Below are 17,340 nucleotides of genomic sequence, written 5' to 3' on the forward strand. Positions count from 1 at the left end.
TCTGGAACTGTACCCTAAAACTTGCCCCCACACTTGTCCTAAATCGAAACTGTACTTTCAATAGCAGTGCTTCCCTGTGCTTTCACTATAATCTATAAACTGTTGTGGTGGTGGTTGTTTGGTTGCATCGAGTTGGTACCAACTCGTAGTGACCCTGTGCACAGCAGAATGGAACACTGCCTGGTGCTGGGCCAGCCTCACAATTGTTGCCCCACTTGAGTCCATCGATGCTGCTACTTTGCCAATCCAGCTAGCTGGGGGTCTTCCTCTTTTTCTCTGACTCTCCACCATTGTTGTTGTCAGGTGCCATCGAGTCGGAACTGACTCATAGCGACCCCATGCACAGCAGAACGAAACAATGTCTGATCCTGGGCCAACCTCACTACCGCTGCCACGCTTGAGTCCATCAATGATGGACTGTGGGAAAAAAATGCCTCCTCAAAGTAGGGTTGACCATAATGACATGAATACAGTTAAGCTTGGGGGAGAAAAGCGCACAGACTCTCCACCATACCAAACATGATATCCTTCTCTAGTGACTGGTCTTTCCTGACAATATGTCCAAAGTATGAGACACGAAGTTTGGCCATCCTGGCCTCCAAGGAGCACTCTGGCTGCACTTCTTTCAATACAGATTGGTTGGTTCTTTTGGAAGTCAATGACACTTTCAATATTCTCCTCCAACACCATAACTCAAAAGCATCAGTTCTTCTACAGTCTTCCTTATTCACTGTACAACTTTCATGTGCATATGAGGTTACTGAAAATATCATGGCTGTAATTTAGGTTAAATTTCTTTTCATTTTTAATCTAGGTTAAATTTCTTTTAATTTTAGGATTGAGCCATGCCCTTGGCTTTAAATGCATACTTCCTTGTTACCTAGGATGTATAAAACCTTTAAACCATTTTAAAGAAAATTAGAGGTAATTTAGTCTAATTACAATTTATTTGTCCAATTATTTGCCCAATGCCACTCGGTGCCAGATACTGAGGATAAAACAGAACAAGCCCATAAAGATAGAAATATCAAATAATAAGATCATGCCAGTTAGTAGCTAGGATGCTGCTTTAGGTTTGCTGAAGAGGCTTAGGGCCATCTCTATGGAAGTTTGACAGTGTTTATAGTGGAGAAGTTCGGATACATTTTCTTTACATGAGGTGCATCATTCCATCCATTAATGCATGATTACAACAAAATGACGTTTTATTAAACATTACAGAGAGTCGTGGGGTGCTGTAGGATAAGCACTGGACTATTAACTCCAAGGTTGGTTGTTGAAACCCTCCAGCCGCTCCTCAGAAACCCTATATAGGGGTCATTATGACTCAGAGCCTACTTGAAAGCGCTTAAAAACAACAACAGTGGAGCGCTGTGGCTCTACATGATACACACTAGACTGTGAACCACAAGGTTGGTGGCTCGAGCCCTTGGCGGAAAATGAGGCTTTCTGCTCCTGCAAAGAGTTAAAGCCTTGGAAAGTCAATGTAGTCTCATTATGAGTCAGAACCAACTCCACAGCACTTAACAACAACAGAAATTCTATTAGTCTTTAAAAAGAAACCGAAAATTTAATTTTTTTTCTTATGGAAAGGATATGATAAGTTTATAATGAAAAGCACATCACTGGATAATATATATATTTTTTGTTGTTGTTTTGTTATTTTCTAATTGCAGAAGTGAAAAATAATTATATGAATTTTTTTTTTTCCTAAGAGCTTGTATTGTTTTTAGACCTTTAGTTTCAGTTTTTACAGTATCATAAATCAAGTTATAACAAATATTGGTTCACTTAACTCTGTTATTCACTTAGTTTATTTCTCTGCTGCCTTGGAGTCCCTGAGTGGTGGGAATGGTTAGCATGCTCAGCTGCTAACCAAATTTAGTTGTTGCAGTCTATGCAGAAGTACCTCAGAAGAAATGCTTGGCGATTTACTTCTGCAAAAGCAGTCATTGAAATCCCATGGATGGTGTATAGTTAGTTCTACCCTGGCATACACAGGGTTGTCATGAGTTGAGGTCAACTTGATTCCTTTACTTGCTGCAACCAACCAAGAGCCATTTTTAGCCTTTAACAGGTAGAAAGGGCTTCCTAGGAGTGGTGTTGAAAGATCAAACTGATACTGCTTGGGACTGAATTTGCGTTTCAAATGAGAAAGCTAACATTGCACTTTCTGTTTACACTGGTGTCTTCTTCTAATTAATTTTAATTAGGTTTTACTGTAAGTCACCTGTGGAGGTATGGGAGGGCTCTGGGTCAGGAAGGCGGGCACCGCTCCTCGGTAGAACAGTATGTCTCTGCCTCTCCTTCCACCATGTTACCGCCACACCAGCCTAACATATTTCTCTTTCTTAAACTCATTTTCTTTCACCACCACCAACAAAAATTCATCCAAAGATTTAAAACAAAACTGTGTACCTCAGTCAATTTTTTTTTAAAGAAATTAAAAGGCATTGTGTCTTCTGTTAAATATTTATATACTATACTATTGATGTCTTCATTTGAATCTGTCTTTTGAGATGCAAATTGGACACAGTAGAGAGGTGTAGAAATCTTTTCCATGGAAACCTTCAAGTACTTGTTCTTTGCACACAAGCATCTTGTTTATTGTTTTTGTCTAGAAGAGCCTGCATATACAGTTTTTTCTTAATGGTATTTTCATTTGACTTATAAAATTCAAAAATAATCTCTTGGGATATTAAGCATTCTTATGAATGAGTTTTATAATGGCTTCATCATCTAGAAAATTGCAGAATTGTATAGTTCAACAAAATGCACTGGTGAAGCAAACTTGAGGATATATTGCTGCTGTTGTATAAAATAAATTATTGTACAGCAAACAGGCATTAGTGTCTTTAACATCCATGCTTGTTTCAAAAAATTCAAGCATACTTGTTCCTAATGAACAGGGCATTAGTCTTGCTGTCTGTTTGTGCTTTGTTTTTACCTCCCCAAAGTACCTTGGATTTTAGGCATAGTATTCCTTGAGAAATGTTCTTTTATTTCTTTACATCAGAGACCCTGAATATTTAATTTTCTTTTCAGTAAAGCTGTCAATTGTAATCTGCAATTTAAAAAAACCTAATAAAACAAATCCTCATTTCACAATTTAAACCTTATTGAGTCTAATTCACTAGCGCCACAAGTTTATTATTCTCCTACAGTTTGACGTGCCTCCAATTGTAATTGTGTTGACCCTTCAATGCATTAAATCTCCCCAGTGCTTATCAAACTGGGAGAGATAAGTCTACAATTCGAAACTTCATTAAATATCTCATTTATATTAAACAGATGATAGCTTCTAACAGAAATAATAATTTGTTCAAATGAAGAGACCGCTACAGTTGTGGTTTCGTTCATTTGGAAGGTGTCTCCCACTTTGCTGTGTTGTGCTGTACCCCCTCTACCCTTCCCCCAACTCTGGCTTCATGCCAGCACCAAAGTGTCTTGAGCTGTTAGTCCATTGGGTTCACCTCAGGGCCTGTGTTTTGAGAACTCGAGTTAAGTATGCTTTATGTCTCCTTGAAGCAGATTTGTTTCAAGGCCTTCATTTAAATTCCTGCATCATATTGTTTCTATGAAGAATCTGACTTACAAGAAAGACTGTGCTATTTTACAGACATCACATACAAGTTTAATTCATAATCGCAGAAATCAACCTGTAGTCTTTTGTTTATTTTGTAGAGTAGTGTCTGTTGGTGGAAATACTCATATCTTTCAGCATAAAATTATTTGTTCCTTACTTCCATGTAGACCTGTATATTATTAAGGTGCTTAATTCACGGATCTCCTACTAAAAGATTTCAATACAAGAATAGGGTGATGATTCTTAATTTATCGCAGGACAAATTCAAGTTCAGTGACTTATTCAAGATAACTGAGCTGATAAATAGGGTCTTTCGGTCTTGTAGAGGAAGAAATAATGCCACTATCTACACACACAAGTTTTCACTGATTGGAGGTGTATTTACATAATCTAAGTGTGGAAAATATATATTTTTATATTGATCATAGGAGCTTTGATAGTAGAAGAGTAATAGCTGTGTATATATGCACATATGCATAGGTACACACAAAAAACCCCACTTTTATTTGGTTTGCCTTTAATAGGACGTTACTACATTTTGGAAGTCCAGCTTCCATTCTGATAAAGCATGCCTTGGGCAAAGCAAGAGCTCATAAAGTGTACTGAATTAAGCTATAACTTTAATTGACTTCAACACATACCAACAGTCAAATTGAAAAAGTAAGCAACAAGATAACATTTTTTTTTTTCTTAAAGCTTTGAATATACATATTTTTCTTCCTATGGTTGAAATCTGACAGAACTTCATGGGAGGCACAGTACAAAGTGGCACAGAAAGTTGGTCATTAGGCAGAGCTGTCATCACAAATTATTTTGGTACAGGGTGAAAAGTTCTAGTTCATTTGGTACCCTGTTGGATACAGGCCTTGGGCAAGTTGTTATAATTCCCCCATGCTGCTAAATGGACTTCCAGTACTGATTCTTCCTTGCTCCCCTTTCTCTGTAGCTCAAGTCACCTGGGAGCCCCCCTGGACCTGAGCTACCCATTGAAACAGTGCTGGATGATAGAGAACGAAGAATTTCCCATTCCCTCTACAGTGAGATTGAGGGGCTGGATGAATCACCCACAAGAAATACCGCCCTCAGTAGGGTAATAGGTGAGTCAGGTAAACTGTCTATCACATCTTCTTTTATGCATTCACTGGTTCACTGAGAGGTTATTAATGTAATATTAATGGAAAGACGGCCCATGTTTTCAAGAGGAAAAATAACAGGTTCATTATAATCATTTAGGAAGTGAGAATGTAAAGAAAATAAATCAACGCATTGATTTGTTAAGTGAATTTTAGATTGAGGGGGAAAAAAAAAAGACTATATAAAAATGTTTTTCATTAATGAAGGTACTTTTAGCTTGTTTGAAATGATAAGTAAAGCTATGATTTAAAAATAAAAATGTATTGGTTTATACCAAGAAGGCTTCAAATTTTTATATTGATCACAGGAGCTTTGATACTAGAGGAGTAGTAACTATATATATTTATACACATATGCATAGGGACACAAAAAACCCACTTTTATTTGGTTTGCCTTGAATAGGATGTAACGACATTTTGGTTCTATTTCTTTTTCAAAACCTTAGTTTTTAAATCCTAAAACTAATTTTCTGCCTCCTTTGTTTGGATTCAACACCATACTGTCTGCATGGCCCCCAGTGGGTAATGAGGTTATTAGCACTTTCTCTGCAGTAATTCAGCTTTCTACTAACAGATCCAGTTAATAAAGACTTGCTTTGCCACAGGAGTGGTTGGATTTACAGAGCTGTTCATCTTGGGATTAGCTTGTGAGAGTTTTCAAATTTAAAACACCAGAAGCTGTTTTGATTAAAATATGTAGCACCTGACATAAAACTCTTCTCGCTGGTATGTTTTGCAAGGCTTTTATATAAAAGAAAGCCCTAAATTTGACTCCATTTTGAGGACATTTAATGGAGATTTAATGCAATTCAAGCTTCCATTAAGGAACATCATTGGAACAAGAATTTATTTCATCCATCAGTGGATGTTTATGGAAAGCCTACTATTGGCAAGACATTGTAAGCTCTACTTTTATACAGATAAAAAGATGAATAAGCAACAAACTCTGCCTTCAAAGAACTTTCTGCTGGACATGATAGGACAAATGCAAAAACATTGCTACTAGAATTTTCTGTGGTTCTTCCTCCGAGCCTTCCATTTTTCTAGTTTGGAAAAATGACTGAATTCTCATTTCCTTATCTTGTTACACATAAAGTGTAGACGTGCCAGCTCTGTTTTTACTTTCTCAACATTTTTCTTGCCTGCGTGTTATAAGTAAAAGTATGGAAAAGATGCTTACTATATTGAACAGACACTTGTACGTAGTTTAACACATTTAATCTTGGCTTATTAACTATTATTCTGTTCACTGCTCTTAGACTTTCTCTGTTTTCTTGGCTTTGGTGTTAAACTTCATCTTTGTCAAAGACTTTTTAACTGATGAAAATTCAGACACCTTGAGAGAGAGTGAGAGCATGCGTGTGTCTCTGGATCTGTGTGCATACAAAGTGATACCCTGTAATTTCCCCTTTATTATAGGAACGTAGGACTTGCCATACTGAATCACACCATTGGTCTACCAGTTCCTGTAACCTGCATCCTGCCTCCAACCCCTGATGCTTCAGAGGAAGGCGAAAAACTAAAACTTAAAAAAAAACAGATACACACAAAAAGACCCTAAAATTCACTTAGTGACCATTTGAAATGTTGTAAATATGGGTTGAGGATTCCTTTATTTTCTTCTTAGACAGTTTCCCTGATTTTGTTAGTGGTGGCTTCATTAGTTCTCTTTTAAGTTTGCATGGCGGTTGACATCGTTTCTCCTTCCCTCTGCTAGAGATGGAATGAACTCTTAAAACTCCAGATGCTTCTCTCATCGCAGTTATCCCCTCTCAGCGATGGGTTTTGTGATTACTGTGCATGTCCTTTCTGTGTACAGGGAGTGAAACACTGATTCCCATTCGATGCCAGGCCAAAGCGATGTTGAATTATTTGTATATTTTCTTAAAATGATACTTTATGTGGGGTACTAGAAACTAGTGATCAAATTATAGTTTTTTTCTTGTGAGTTATGCTTTGTAGTTTTGCAAATTTGAAAATTCTTCCTTCTTTATCAGTTTCTATGCCAATATCATGGGCCCAAAGATACTTGTACTGTTTCTGAAAATGGGTCTCACTTAATGTTGTTTATTGTTGTTCTAATTGCTGCTGAGTCCATTACGACTCAAAGCTACCCTGTGCAGGGTTTCTGAGGAGCGGTTGGGTGGATTTGAACTGCTGACCTTGTGGTTTGCAGTGCCACACCATTTAAAAGATACCACCTTTCAACAGGAAACACCAAGACAGTACCAAATGTATGATATTAGAGCACTGAACTGCCATTGGTCTAAACTAAGAGCAATAGTATTTATTTTATTATTTGCATAGTATTTAGGTGCATGGCAGTTTCTCAGGCTGGCCTTGTTTGGTTAATGGTTGTCTTGTATACATTTTAAATAACGCCTATGCAGATATTGGTGGAGATGGTGATACTTACTTAATGATCTACTGTGCTTAGACAGATATTGATTAATCATTATCTTCTATACATGATGAATAGTTCCTATGTAAACTTTGGTGAAGGTTGTTTTTTCTTCATGATCTCCTATGTCTACAAAGATTGAATTTGGTTAGTGGTCACGTTGTATACATTTTGTATAACTCCTGTGAACATTAGTGTGTACTTCATGATCTGCTATGATTTAGAGAGAGATTTGACATTCCAGTTGGTTTAATTAAAAGTGGATCAACTTTATGTGAACAGGGTAAAATTTCACGTGCAAATACTTCCTATGTAGGATTCTAGACCTACAGAAGACTCTTTGAGACTTTCTGACCCCTCTGCAGTGGAACACAACCCAAAAGAGGGAGGGTCCTAAAAATAGGCCAATAAAAGCACAGTATTTAGGTGCATGGCATGCATTAGAATGAAAAGGATGTCTAGTTGCATAAGCTAAATTTTCCAACCAAAAATTTAAAGGAACTGATACCCAAAACCCTGTGATGATTTTTAAGATCTATGTTATTTCAAATTTGTAAAAATCAACCTCCATAGTGAATGCTAATGATCCCCAATGGTACAGTGGTTAAGCACTGGATAGCTAAGTGACAAGTTCTTTGTTTGAGCCCACCAGCCACTCTGCAGGAGAAGCGTGGCAGTCTGCTTCTGGAAAGAGTAATACTTTGGGAACCCTATGAGGCAGTCTTCCTCTTTCCTTACAGGAGTTGGAGTCAACTGGATGGCAAAAGGTTTTATTTTGTTTTCTTGATTTTCAGGAATGCTTGTATTATTCAGTAACACTTAGTGTCGTGCATTCATTAGTAGCATCAATTCATAAGTGTCCACATTTTTAGTAAAAAGCATTTTTGTTATTAAGTGCCATTGACTCGAATAGTTTCTCAAAAATATTCTGGCGACCAGTGTTATCAAAAAACCAAGAAGTTAGTCCTTGAAGGCAGCCGTAGAACTCTTGCTCTCCACCCAGCGTCTTTACTTTTTATTCATAGGAATTTTGGACCAAAGAAATGAAGTGAGTTGAGTGAAGGTGAACACATTCTGAGCTTCTGAACTGAAGGAAGGAGATGCATTCTCAGAGCCCTTAGTCCTATTTTACTAGAGTGTGATCCATCTCCTTAGCTGTCAGTGTTGTGGCCAAAGATTTTTCCTAGTCGCTCATTATGTGTCTTGACTGACTTTCCACTAACATGGGTTTTATAAGAATGGTTCTGCACACTCACCAGAAAGTAATCTGCAGTCTGCGTTCTCCTTTTAAAAGTCTTAGAAGTACTTTCCACATTGCAGAACCACCTCAACAGATATGATGACATTGTTAGTCATCATGGCCTTAGCTAACGTAGCCAACATGTTCACTTCATAAAATAGATCACAAGTTGACATTAGGAAGCATGGGACCTGATATATTTTTCCCCACCTCTTTTAACTGAAGAATTTTTTTGTGAGACCTGTTGTATCTGTTTTAGAATTTATTCTGAGTAGTCACTGTTTTCATTTATTTGTGGTGCATTTAAAAAATAATTGTGTTCATCATATTTCCTTTTTTTAGCAATTCAGTAGAGAAAAATGGAACATACCTATTTGTGTGTGTGCACATGTGAGTCAAATCACTGGCAAAATTTAAGTCATTTGCTTTGTTTCTGATGTCATGTGTGGTGGTATATATATTCTATGTACATTTACCAATGAATAAATGCCTAGTAAACCATTCTGTATCTCATTGTTTCGCTTGTCCTCTGTAAGATATTGCCTGATATATGTCTCAATTGATAGGTTGTTGGTTAATTAACTACGGGAAGAGGAATGTTTCCTATCTATAAACAAGAAAAAAGAAAAAGATGGGAAGCTTCTCAAACAGCTTTAAAAGGCATTACATTTATGATGTTCCAAGTACTAGCAAAATTACTCAACATTATGGTGTTGCCTAGGTGGGGTTTGGTAGAATATGTTATTAAGTAGTTTAGTAATCTATTACTGATACGTTCCTGGAATCATATCCCCAAATTCTGTTTCTGTCAAGCATAGTAAAAAAGGAGAAAATTGATAGAAAATAGTAGTTCCCGAATCTCATGAAATATTCAGCTCTAGAAAAACACAAAATTGATTTCTTTTACTATTCATGATCTTGCCACTTATCTGTATTTAAATTTTTGATTCACTTAGATACCATCATAATATATAAAAGGATTATCACATAAAGAACCATTGTTCTCCACATTACCTAGTATGTTGTCTCTCAGAATATATTGTGTAAACTTCGCACTTAGGTTTTGCATTTGAAAATTAGTGCATTAATAGTTACATGTCAATATTTTCTTCCCATAAATTATAACTTGGTGAGGATGTGGCATTTAATGCTGTTGACACCTGCTCTGCCAGTGGTGAGCTGTCATCAGAGATAAATCTGAGTTTGAAATACTGTATCCTTTTTTGGGAGGGTGGGAAGCCTCTCTTGAGAAGGAAGACATGCTAATACTGTTGGAATGGCCTGTCTTCCTTATGAATGATCTTTTGTTGAACAGGTTTCTGGATTGCTTTCCTAATATTCTAAAACTAAAGTAAGAATTATTGGGTAGTTTTAACTTAAGAAAGGGAAATGATAAAATAGTAAACAGAATTTACATTTCAAACATTGCTAGTTTTCATATTTTGTTACAATGGGAACTATTAAAATAAAAGTTTTTCTTGATGAAATACTGAATTTTAGGTTTTAGTGATTATAAAAATTTCTTTAATTGCAAAGTGTTGTTAATTGCTATTGAGTCACTTCTGACTCTTTGTGGCCCTGCATGGGGTTTCCAAGGAGTGACTGGTGGGTTTGAACCACCAACCTTGTGTGACTGGTGGGTTTGAACCACCAACCTTGTGATTAGTGGTCTGTAGCTTAACGTACTGTGCCACACCAGGACTCCAATTACAAAGCAGTTAAGTGCCATCAAATTAGCTCCATCTCAAAGTGACTCTGTCTACAGTCTCTGAGGAGCGGCTGGTGGATTTGAACCACCGACTTTGTGGTTCAAACCAATCTTGCAGTCCAGTACATTATCCTGCAGTGCACATCAGGACTCCAATTACCAAGTGGTGGTGATGGTGGTAGTGGTGTGCCGTGGAGTTGGTTCTGACTCATAGCGACCCTGTATAGGGTTGAGGCTGTACATCTTTACAGGAGTAGAAGGCCTCATGTTTTTCCCGCAGAACAGCTAGTAGCTTTGAACTGCTGACCGTGAGATTAGCAGCCTAACTTATAACGACCACGTTACCAGAGCTCCTTGTCACTAGATAATGAATGTATTTGAAGCATCTAGCAAATGTACTTTTGTGGGTGGTTCTGAAACAGCCTGAATAATGGTTTGATCATTTTCCTCATGTGTCTAGAAAAAGAGATGCTTTGAAAAGCCCTTCAAGCCTAGTGATGCACCCCAAAATTTCTAGTGTAGCCTTCAAACAGAAATAGTCATTTACATCATCTTCTGAAATTATTTTTAAAACAGATCTAAGACTAATGTTCAAATGTTAATACACACTAATTATATATTACTATCATGCTATTTAAAACAGAATAATAACAACACAGGTAAAGTGTGCCCTGTGTGCCATGGGGGTTGTCTCCTGACAATGCTTAGCAATAAAAGGCAAACACAGAACTAGCTTTGTATTTGTGTAGGGACCCTACATAACTGATTTGGAGACTCTAACATGGCTAGGGAAATTCCCTACCTGCTCTTGTTTTGTTGAAAGAGTTGGGTTGATGACCTACAACACAAAGTAATGAATGGTTTCCATGCATTTAACCTCTCACTAGTTATCCATGTGTACCAAAACCTGTTAACATGTTCTTGCTCAGGGATCCATCGCAGAAGATTTGAGGAGGAAGCCAAAACATCTGTAATTCATTTGTGGGTAGAAAATGGTCTCCTTTGGAACTTAGATTTATCTTTAAAGATTTAGGGCCTTGAAACAGAAGTTTGCCCCAAGAATGGCTATGGAATGTAGAAGCCCATCAGGCTGATCCATGAACCTGGGCAAGGAACGAATCCATCTAGGCAGTTGCTGATCTTCCCTTACTGAGAACAATATAGTCTAAGAGAGTAAATATAAACATACAGGCTGCTTGCTCCGTAGTGACCTGAAGTTCCAAATCTTTCCCCTTCAAGATCATTCCTGCCTTCCTCCTCCACAGGCCTTTGGACCAGGCATACACATCATGGAAATGTTGCCTGAGTGCACCATCAGCTTTTCTTCACCATCATGCATTTGTTGATGTTATTGCCAATGTCAGTCATAGATGTCATCATTTCTCCTAGCAGGGAAACCGTAAAAACCACATTCATTATTCAAAGCCCAACTCAGATGTTAACATTTGTTAAGATTTGTGGTGGTGGTGGTAGTGTGCCATGGAGACAGTTCCAACTCATAGCAACCCTGCATAAGGTTTCCAAGGCTGTAAATCTTTACGGGAGCAGAAAGCCTCATGTTTCACCAGTGGAACAACTGGTACTTTCAAACTGCTAACCTTAAGGTTAGCAGCCTGACTTGTAATCAGTACAGTACCAGAGCTTATTTTTTTGTTAAGATTACATGTGCCCCTATACCTCCAACTACCAGCACTAGTTCCCATTGCCATGTTCTGTTTATAGCTTTCTCCTTCAGTCAGCTGTAGATCTTTTAGTGCAGAAAATAGTCTTACTACGAGCGCCTATTATATGATAGTTGCCGTAAGAATGTGCACATGAGCGAATGATATAAGTTTGTAGTTCTTCCTTCTTTATTTTCTGGTAAAATTTTTCAAAAGACATCCACAACTTAGGATCGATAGAAAGAAAACAGTTTGGACATCATCTCTGGTCCTGTGAAATTCAGTTTAAGTCACCCAATGGAAACCAGACCTGCTGCCATTGAGCTGAATACTGACTCATAGAAACCCTACAGGATAGAATAGAAACTGCCCTGTAGAGTTTCCAAAGCTGTAATCTTTACTGAAGTAAACTGCCACTTCTGTGGAGGGCTTGAGGGGTTCAAACTTTTGCTTAGCATCTGAGCACATTAAACACTGCACCACTAGGGCTTATTTGGAGTTTTAAGTTTTAAGTTAAGCCACTTAAATGAGAGAAGCTTACAAGTACCTAAAGCTGCACAGTTGAAGGGGCAGAAAGAGCTGTAGATCCAAGGTCTCCAAATGACAATCATGCATCAGAAACAAATGTGCTGAGTTCTATTTCATTCTTCAGACTGAGCAGACGTGTGGCAGTTTAGACTCTTTCTAATATAGTAAAGTCTTAATGTTGGTAACACGGACATTGATATCTATAATTTCTCTCTCTCTTTTCACTGGACAGGTAAATTCCAACTGTCCCCCACAGTGAATATGCCCCAAGATGACACTGTCATGATAGAAGATGACAGGTTGCCTGTGCTTCCTCCTCATCTCTCTGACCAGTCATCTTCTAGCTCCCATGATGACGTGGGATTCGTGATCACAGATGCTGGCGCCTGGGCTAAGGTTGCAATCAGTGATTCTGCAGATTGGTAAGATCCTAATACAGGATTTGAGAGCATTAGTTCGTTGTGGTGGTGTGTGCCATGGTGTAAGTTCTGACCATACTGGCCTCATCTTTCTCCTATTGAGCGGCTGGTAGATTCGAACTGCTGTTCTTACGGTTTGTAGCCCAACTCATAACCCTCTAAGATACCAGGACTCCTTTAGTTAATTGTAAGCGGATTTAATTTTTGTTTTAATCATTTACTGTGGAGCAGCACAGTTTATTAATTTGTATGTGGTTTGCAAAGTACTGCTCTGTTTTCGTGGCTTTTATACTCTTAATTATGACATTTTCAATAGACTATTCCCATGCTTCTTGCAGTTGTCTTTCTAGTGCTGTAGTTAGTAACAGTCAAAATGACCAAAAAAAAAAAAAAAAAACAATCACAGAATTAAAAGCCCTCCAATTTTTTTTTGAAGTTTTGCTATAGGTTATTATTTATTTTAGATTTTAATTTATTATTATTATTTTAGATCTTGTTAATTTGATGAATTGTTTTTCTATTAAGTTAATAAGCTCTAAGCAAATCCCTAAATGGACTGAGAGATTGTAAAAATGGCAAAACTAATACTTCATAAGTGTTCTGAATGAGAATAGATTTTTGCAAGGTTTTCTCTGTAGTGCATTGTAACTGCACTGTTTCCTAAGGTTTTCACTTCTAACAGAGTAACTCAACTTGTCATTGTGGATTTTTTGTCTTCATTTGCACGCTAGTAATCATATACCTCAAAAAGCAAACGGAAAGGTCCCTCTTAGGGATGCCCTTGTAAAGTTGTACTGATAATTAACACCAACCATGTGAAGTATTATACCAGGGTATTCTTACTGCCCTGTCTCTGGGGACTTTTAAATACATCAGCAACATTCTGTTTAAATGTTATGGCATGTTTCTTTACTGTATTCATTTCTACTTTCTAGTCTTCCTCAGGCTTGTGTCAACATTGAATATTTGATATGCGATGTCCAGGGGACTGGTATTTATTTATGTTAACGTTTTAGCGTTGATCTCAGCAAAGTGAGGCACTCCTCCACGTCACTACTCTGCTTCCCACACTAGCGCACAAAACAGTTTTGTTTATCTGTTAATTCTGTAGATACTCTTTCAGAATGATTTCATCTGTTAGTTGGGCCCTTGAAAAGTTCCCTCTCTAGCTTTTCTTAATTCTCTAGTTGAAAACATAGGATTTAAAAATAGATGGGCACTCGTCTGCATAATAGCTTATCTTTAAATGAGTTTGTTGTTGTTGTTAAACGTGGAAGAGAGAGCTGCAATCTGAAGTAATAATTCATTTAAAATCTGCAGATGCTGTTACATTTACTGCTCCAGTTTATATCTCTTTCTGAAAGTGGAAGCAAAAACACAGAAAGTAAGGATTAGCTATTTGCAGTATTCATTTTATGGGCAAAAGCTTTTGAATCTCTACCATGATGAGAAATTGTGAAGGTGGTCATAGGAACAGATCATTTTGGGCCCTTACAAAGAAAGCACTGCATTGGTGGATATAAATAAATAACTAGCTGGGATAGATTGTTGCATTAATTTCCCTAAGGGGGATTTGTAAAACGAGAGGACTTGTATGATTTTGCTGTGGGGACTGTGGAGTGAAGCAAAGAATATGAATGAAGGGTTATCCAAACACGAATGGCAGCTGTTCTGAATCACAGCAGAAAATGTAAGCTTTTCCAGGCTGACAATATCTCCCTAATCCTTGATGAAAATGTTATGAAAACAAAAGGGCAATAAGATAGGATTAATAACTGGAATTTTAATAACATTGGGGGGTCAGGATATGGTGACTTTCTTTAAAGACTCAGCTGTCAGTCCTGCAGTCTAATTTGTTAAATATTCTCTTGTATTCTCTATTGTGTTTGGAAATTAGTTTAATGGGCATTTTGATAGGGAAGAATTAATTATGTCATGGTTTTAGAATATTTGATTATTTTAAGACTTATTAATTTAGGAACTCATTTGACATTTAAATGCTGTATGTTTATAATTTACTACACAATTGTAGAAGAAGAAGTATGTCAATGGCTGAACTTTTAACTTGTTAACTAATAGAATACACTTTTTTCCTAATCCATTAGTTGATTTAGAAAACATTAACAATTGTGTTTTCAAGGGACGTAGGGAGGTAAAACAGTCAATACTAGCCTTTATAACACCATAATTTCAGAGGATACAAAATTAGTTCAAATATACGCCAATATGTAGTTTACAGAAAGCATTAGAATCAATCATTTGTTTTATTGAAAAATCTTCTAACAAAAGTTTGCTATTAAAAATATATTTCAAATTCATCCTGTCCACAAATTTGATGCTATTAATGGAGTTTATGTTTCAAATTGTTTCACAAGGTACTGTGTGAGAGTTTATTAACTTGTGCAAAGCCTAGTGAATGGGCTTAGATTTTACACATTCTATCGATAAAAGACTTGCTACTGTTGGCAGATATTATTTCAACTTTACTGCTACAAAATTGGATCAAAATTCTCATCAGATGAGTTTTAAGCTTTCACGTACCTAATTATGTTTCTGGAACTGCCGTGCATATACTCTGATAATTATAAGCCTCGTACACCAAAGCATTTTAATATATAAAGTGGACACCTGAGGCATCAAGATAAACATGACCTTACTAGTTCTTGGGGTATCAAATTTTGGGAGATGAAAGATAATATTATATTGCAAACAATAAGATTTGGAGTGGAATGCAAACAAAATAACCTATTTTAAGACAGAACATGGTATTGTATTTAAAATAATTTCTTGCCTTGGGTTAAACTCCCAATGCCTGTAGCATATGACTTTTGTTTACTCTGTTCCTGGGGCAGGACTTGGAGGAAGTAAGCAAGCTGCTTAGGAAGTAAATCATTCTCAGGTGTGAACCCTGTACCTGTACAACCTTTCAAATGAGTGCTTCCAGAGCATTGAGCCACAAGTCACATGAATGTGGTCTCATTCCCGTGACTTGACGTGCATGAAAAAGAAATTGAGGAAACACTGTACACTTTCTTTTAGTAACTTTTAAGTACCTTAGATTTCCATTGGAATTCTTGTTTGGTCCAAATGATAAAGGTGCTTAACTGCTAAGTGAAAGCAGTTTTAGTCCAACCGGAAGTGCTTGGGAAAGAAGACCCGGCATTCTAGTTTAGAAACATCAGCTATTGAAAACCATGTGGAAGACATTTCTACTCTGACACACATGGGTGGCCATGAGTCCAAGGCAACTTGACAGCCACTGATTAGAGTTCCATAAACTTGATTTCTATTCATTTAAGACAAATAGTCTTTGTTGGATAGGAATTACATGTTTTGTTTGGTGTTTACCATTTACAAAGGGTGCTTTTCAAAGATGCCAGTGAATTCTCATACCAGCCTTGTAAGTTGCATGAAGCAGATATTTTCTTTATTGAGTATATTAAGGAATAAGGACTGGAAGCATTTCAAGTCTTAACTGACTGGCTATGCATTTTCCTTGGCATTCAACTTTTCACAACTTTTGGTTTAACTGTTTGTTAATTGTCCACTCTCATCCCGTGCTCAGAAAATTCCAGATAAATTTCTGATGCTCATTCAAGCCAAACCACTTAATTTTTTATCCGTAGATAATGGCAATTTTCCTAAGACCAAGAAGGATGAGAGAAGGTTGTTCTATGAAATGTAGAAGAGCTGTCTTGACTCAGCTGGCATAGTGGAAGGCGCACCTTCTTTTTCACAGTGTATTTAGTGAGCTATGTAGACGTCTCCCTCCTGGTAGATAAACAAGGTGACTTGGTCTTCGCAGAGGACAGCTAAGTGAATTTATTTACTTCATGTGCCTAGCACAAAGAGAAAACATTTTCATAGTATGGCTTGTGCTCAGAATACCAGGTTAATTTGTTAAGTGTTGTCCAATCTTTTACAAATCATGGCAACCCTTTATAGGGTTTCCGAGGCTTTAACTCCTCATGAGAGCAGAAAGCTTCATCTTCCACACCTGGTGGTGGTGGTATTGTTAAGGGTTATTGAGTCAGTTCTAACTCATAGTGACCCTGTATAGGGTTTCCAAGAAGAAACTGGTGGATTGGAACTGCTGCCTTGTAGTTCCAACTGACCTCCTGGTCCAGTGCTTATCCTACAACACCACACTTGGTAACATATTTTAAAATGTTCAAAGTGTTTACAAATGACTAAACAAAATAAGACTTAATTCATTGTAATCTCTTACCATTGTCACTGGTGAAGCAAATCAAGATTCATCCTGCTTCAGTCGTTTAACATATGCTTATGTGCCATCTTTGCTTAAGCCACTGTATCACTCAAATCAAATGTTTTTTTTTTCCTGATTTCCTAAAATACTACATGGGGTCCTGATGTGGCACTGTAGGATAGGCACTGGACCACTAACCACAGGTTGGCAGTTCAGACTCACCAGCCGTGCCTTAAAAATTCTCTACAGGGTGTCTGTGAATCAGAACTGACTTGATGGCACTTTAACAACAACAAAATGCTAGCTGTTGTCTCATGTATGCAGATACTGGTGCGGCTCCATATTTCTGGTTTAGTGTTGGGTTTTGTTTTTAAGAACTTGTAGAGAACAAGGGTCTTTTTTTATTCGTTATTGTGACCTTGGTACCGAACACAATGCCTTAATTAAAATGTTA

At 37.3% G+C, this 17,340-nt stretch overlaps 1 protein-coding gene across 11 annotated transcripts in view; it reads left to right on the forward strand.

Annotated features, from left to right (window-relative positions):
- PARD3 (par-3 family cell polarity regulator) overlaps positions 1 to 17,340 on the forward strand; it is an 888,439-nt gene that overhangs the window by 543,590 nt on the left and 327,509 nt on the right. For 9 of the 11 annotated variants that reach the window (XM_006871245.1, XM_006871244.1, XM_006871247.1 and 6 more), the window contains 2 exons: positions 4,533 to 4,683; positions 12,490 to 12,679. In XM_006871245.1, the coding sequence (XP_006871307.1) occupies positions 4,533 to 4,683; positions 12,490 to 12,679 (341 nt within the window). Of the gene's footprint in view, positions 1 to 4,532; positions 4,693 to 12,489; positions 12,680 to 17,340 lie in introns of all 11 variants that reach the window. The other 2 variants (XM_006871243.1, XM_006871246.1) reach the window with 1 other exon arrangement.

Source organism: Chrysochloris asiatica, unplaced genomic scaffold (genome assembly GCF_000296735.1).
Source record: "Chrysochloris asiatica unplaced genomic scaffold, ChrAsi1.0 scaffold00164, whole genome shotgun sequence".
Taxonomy (NCBI): Eukaryota; Metazoa; Chordata; class Mammalia; order Afrosoricida; family Chrysochloridae; genus Chrysochloris; species Chrysochloris asiatica.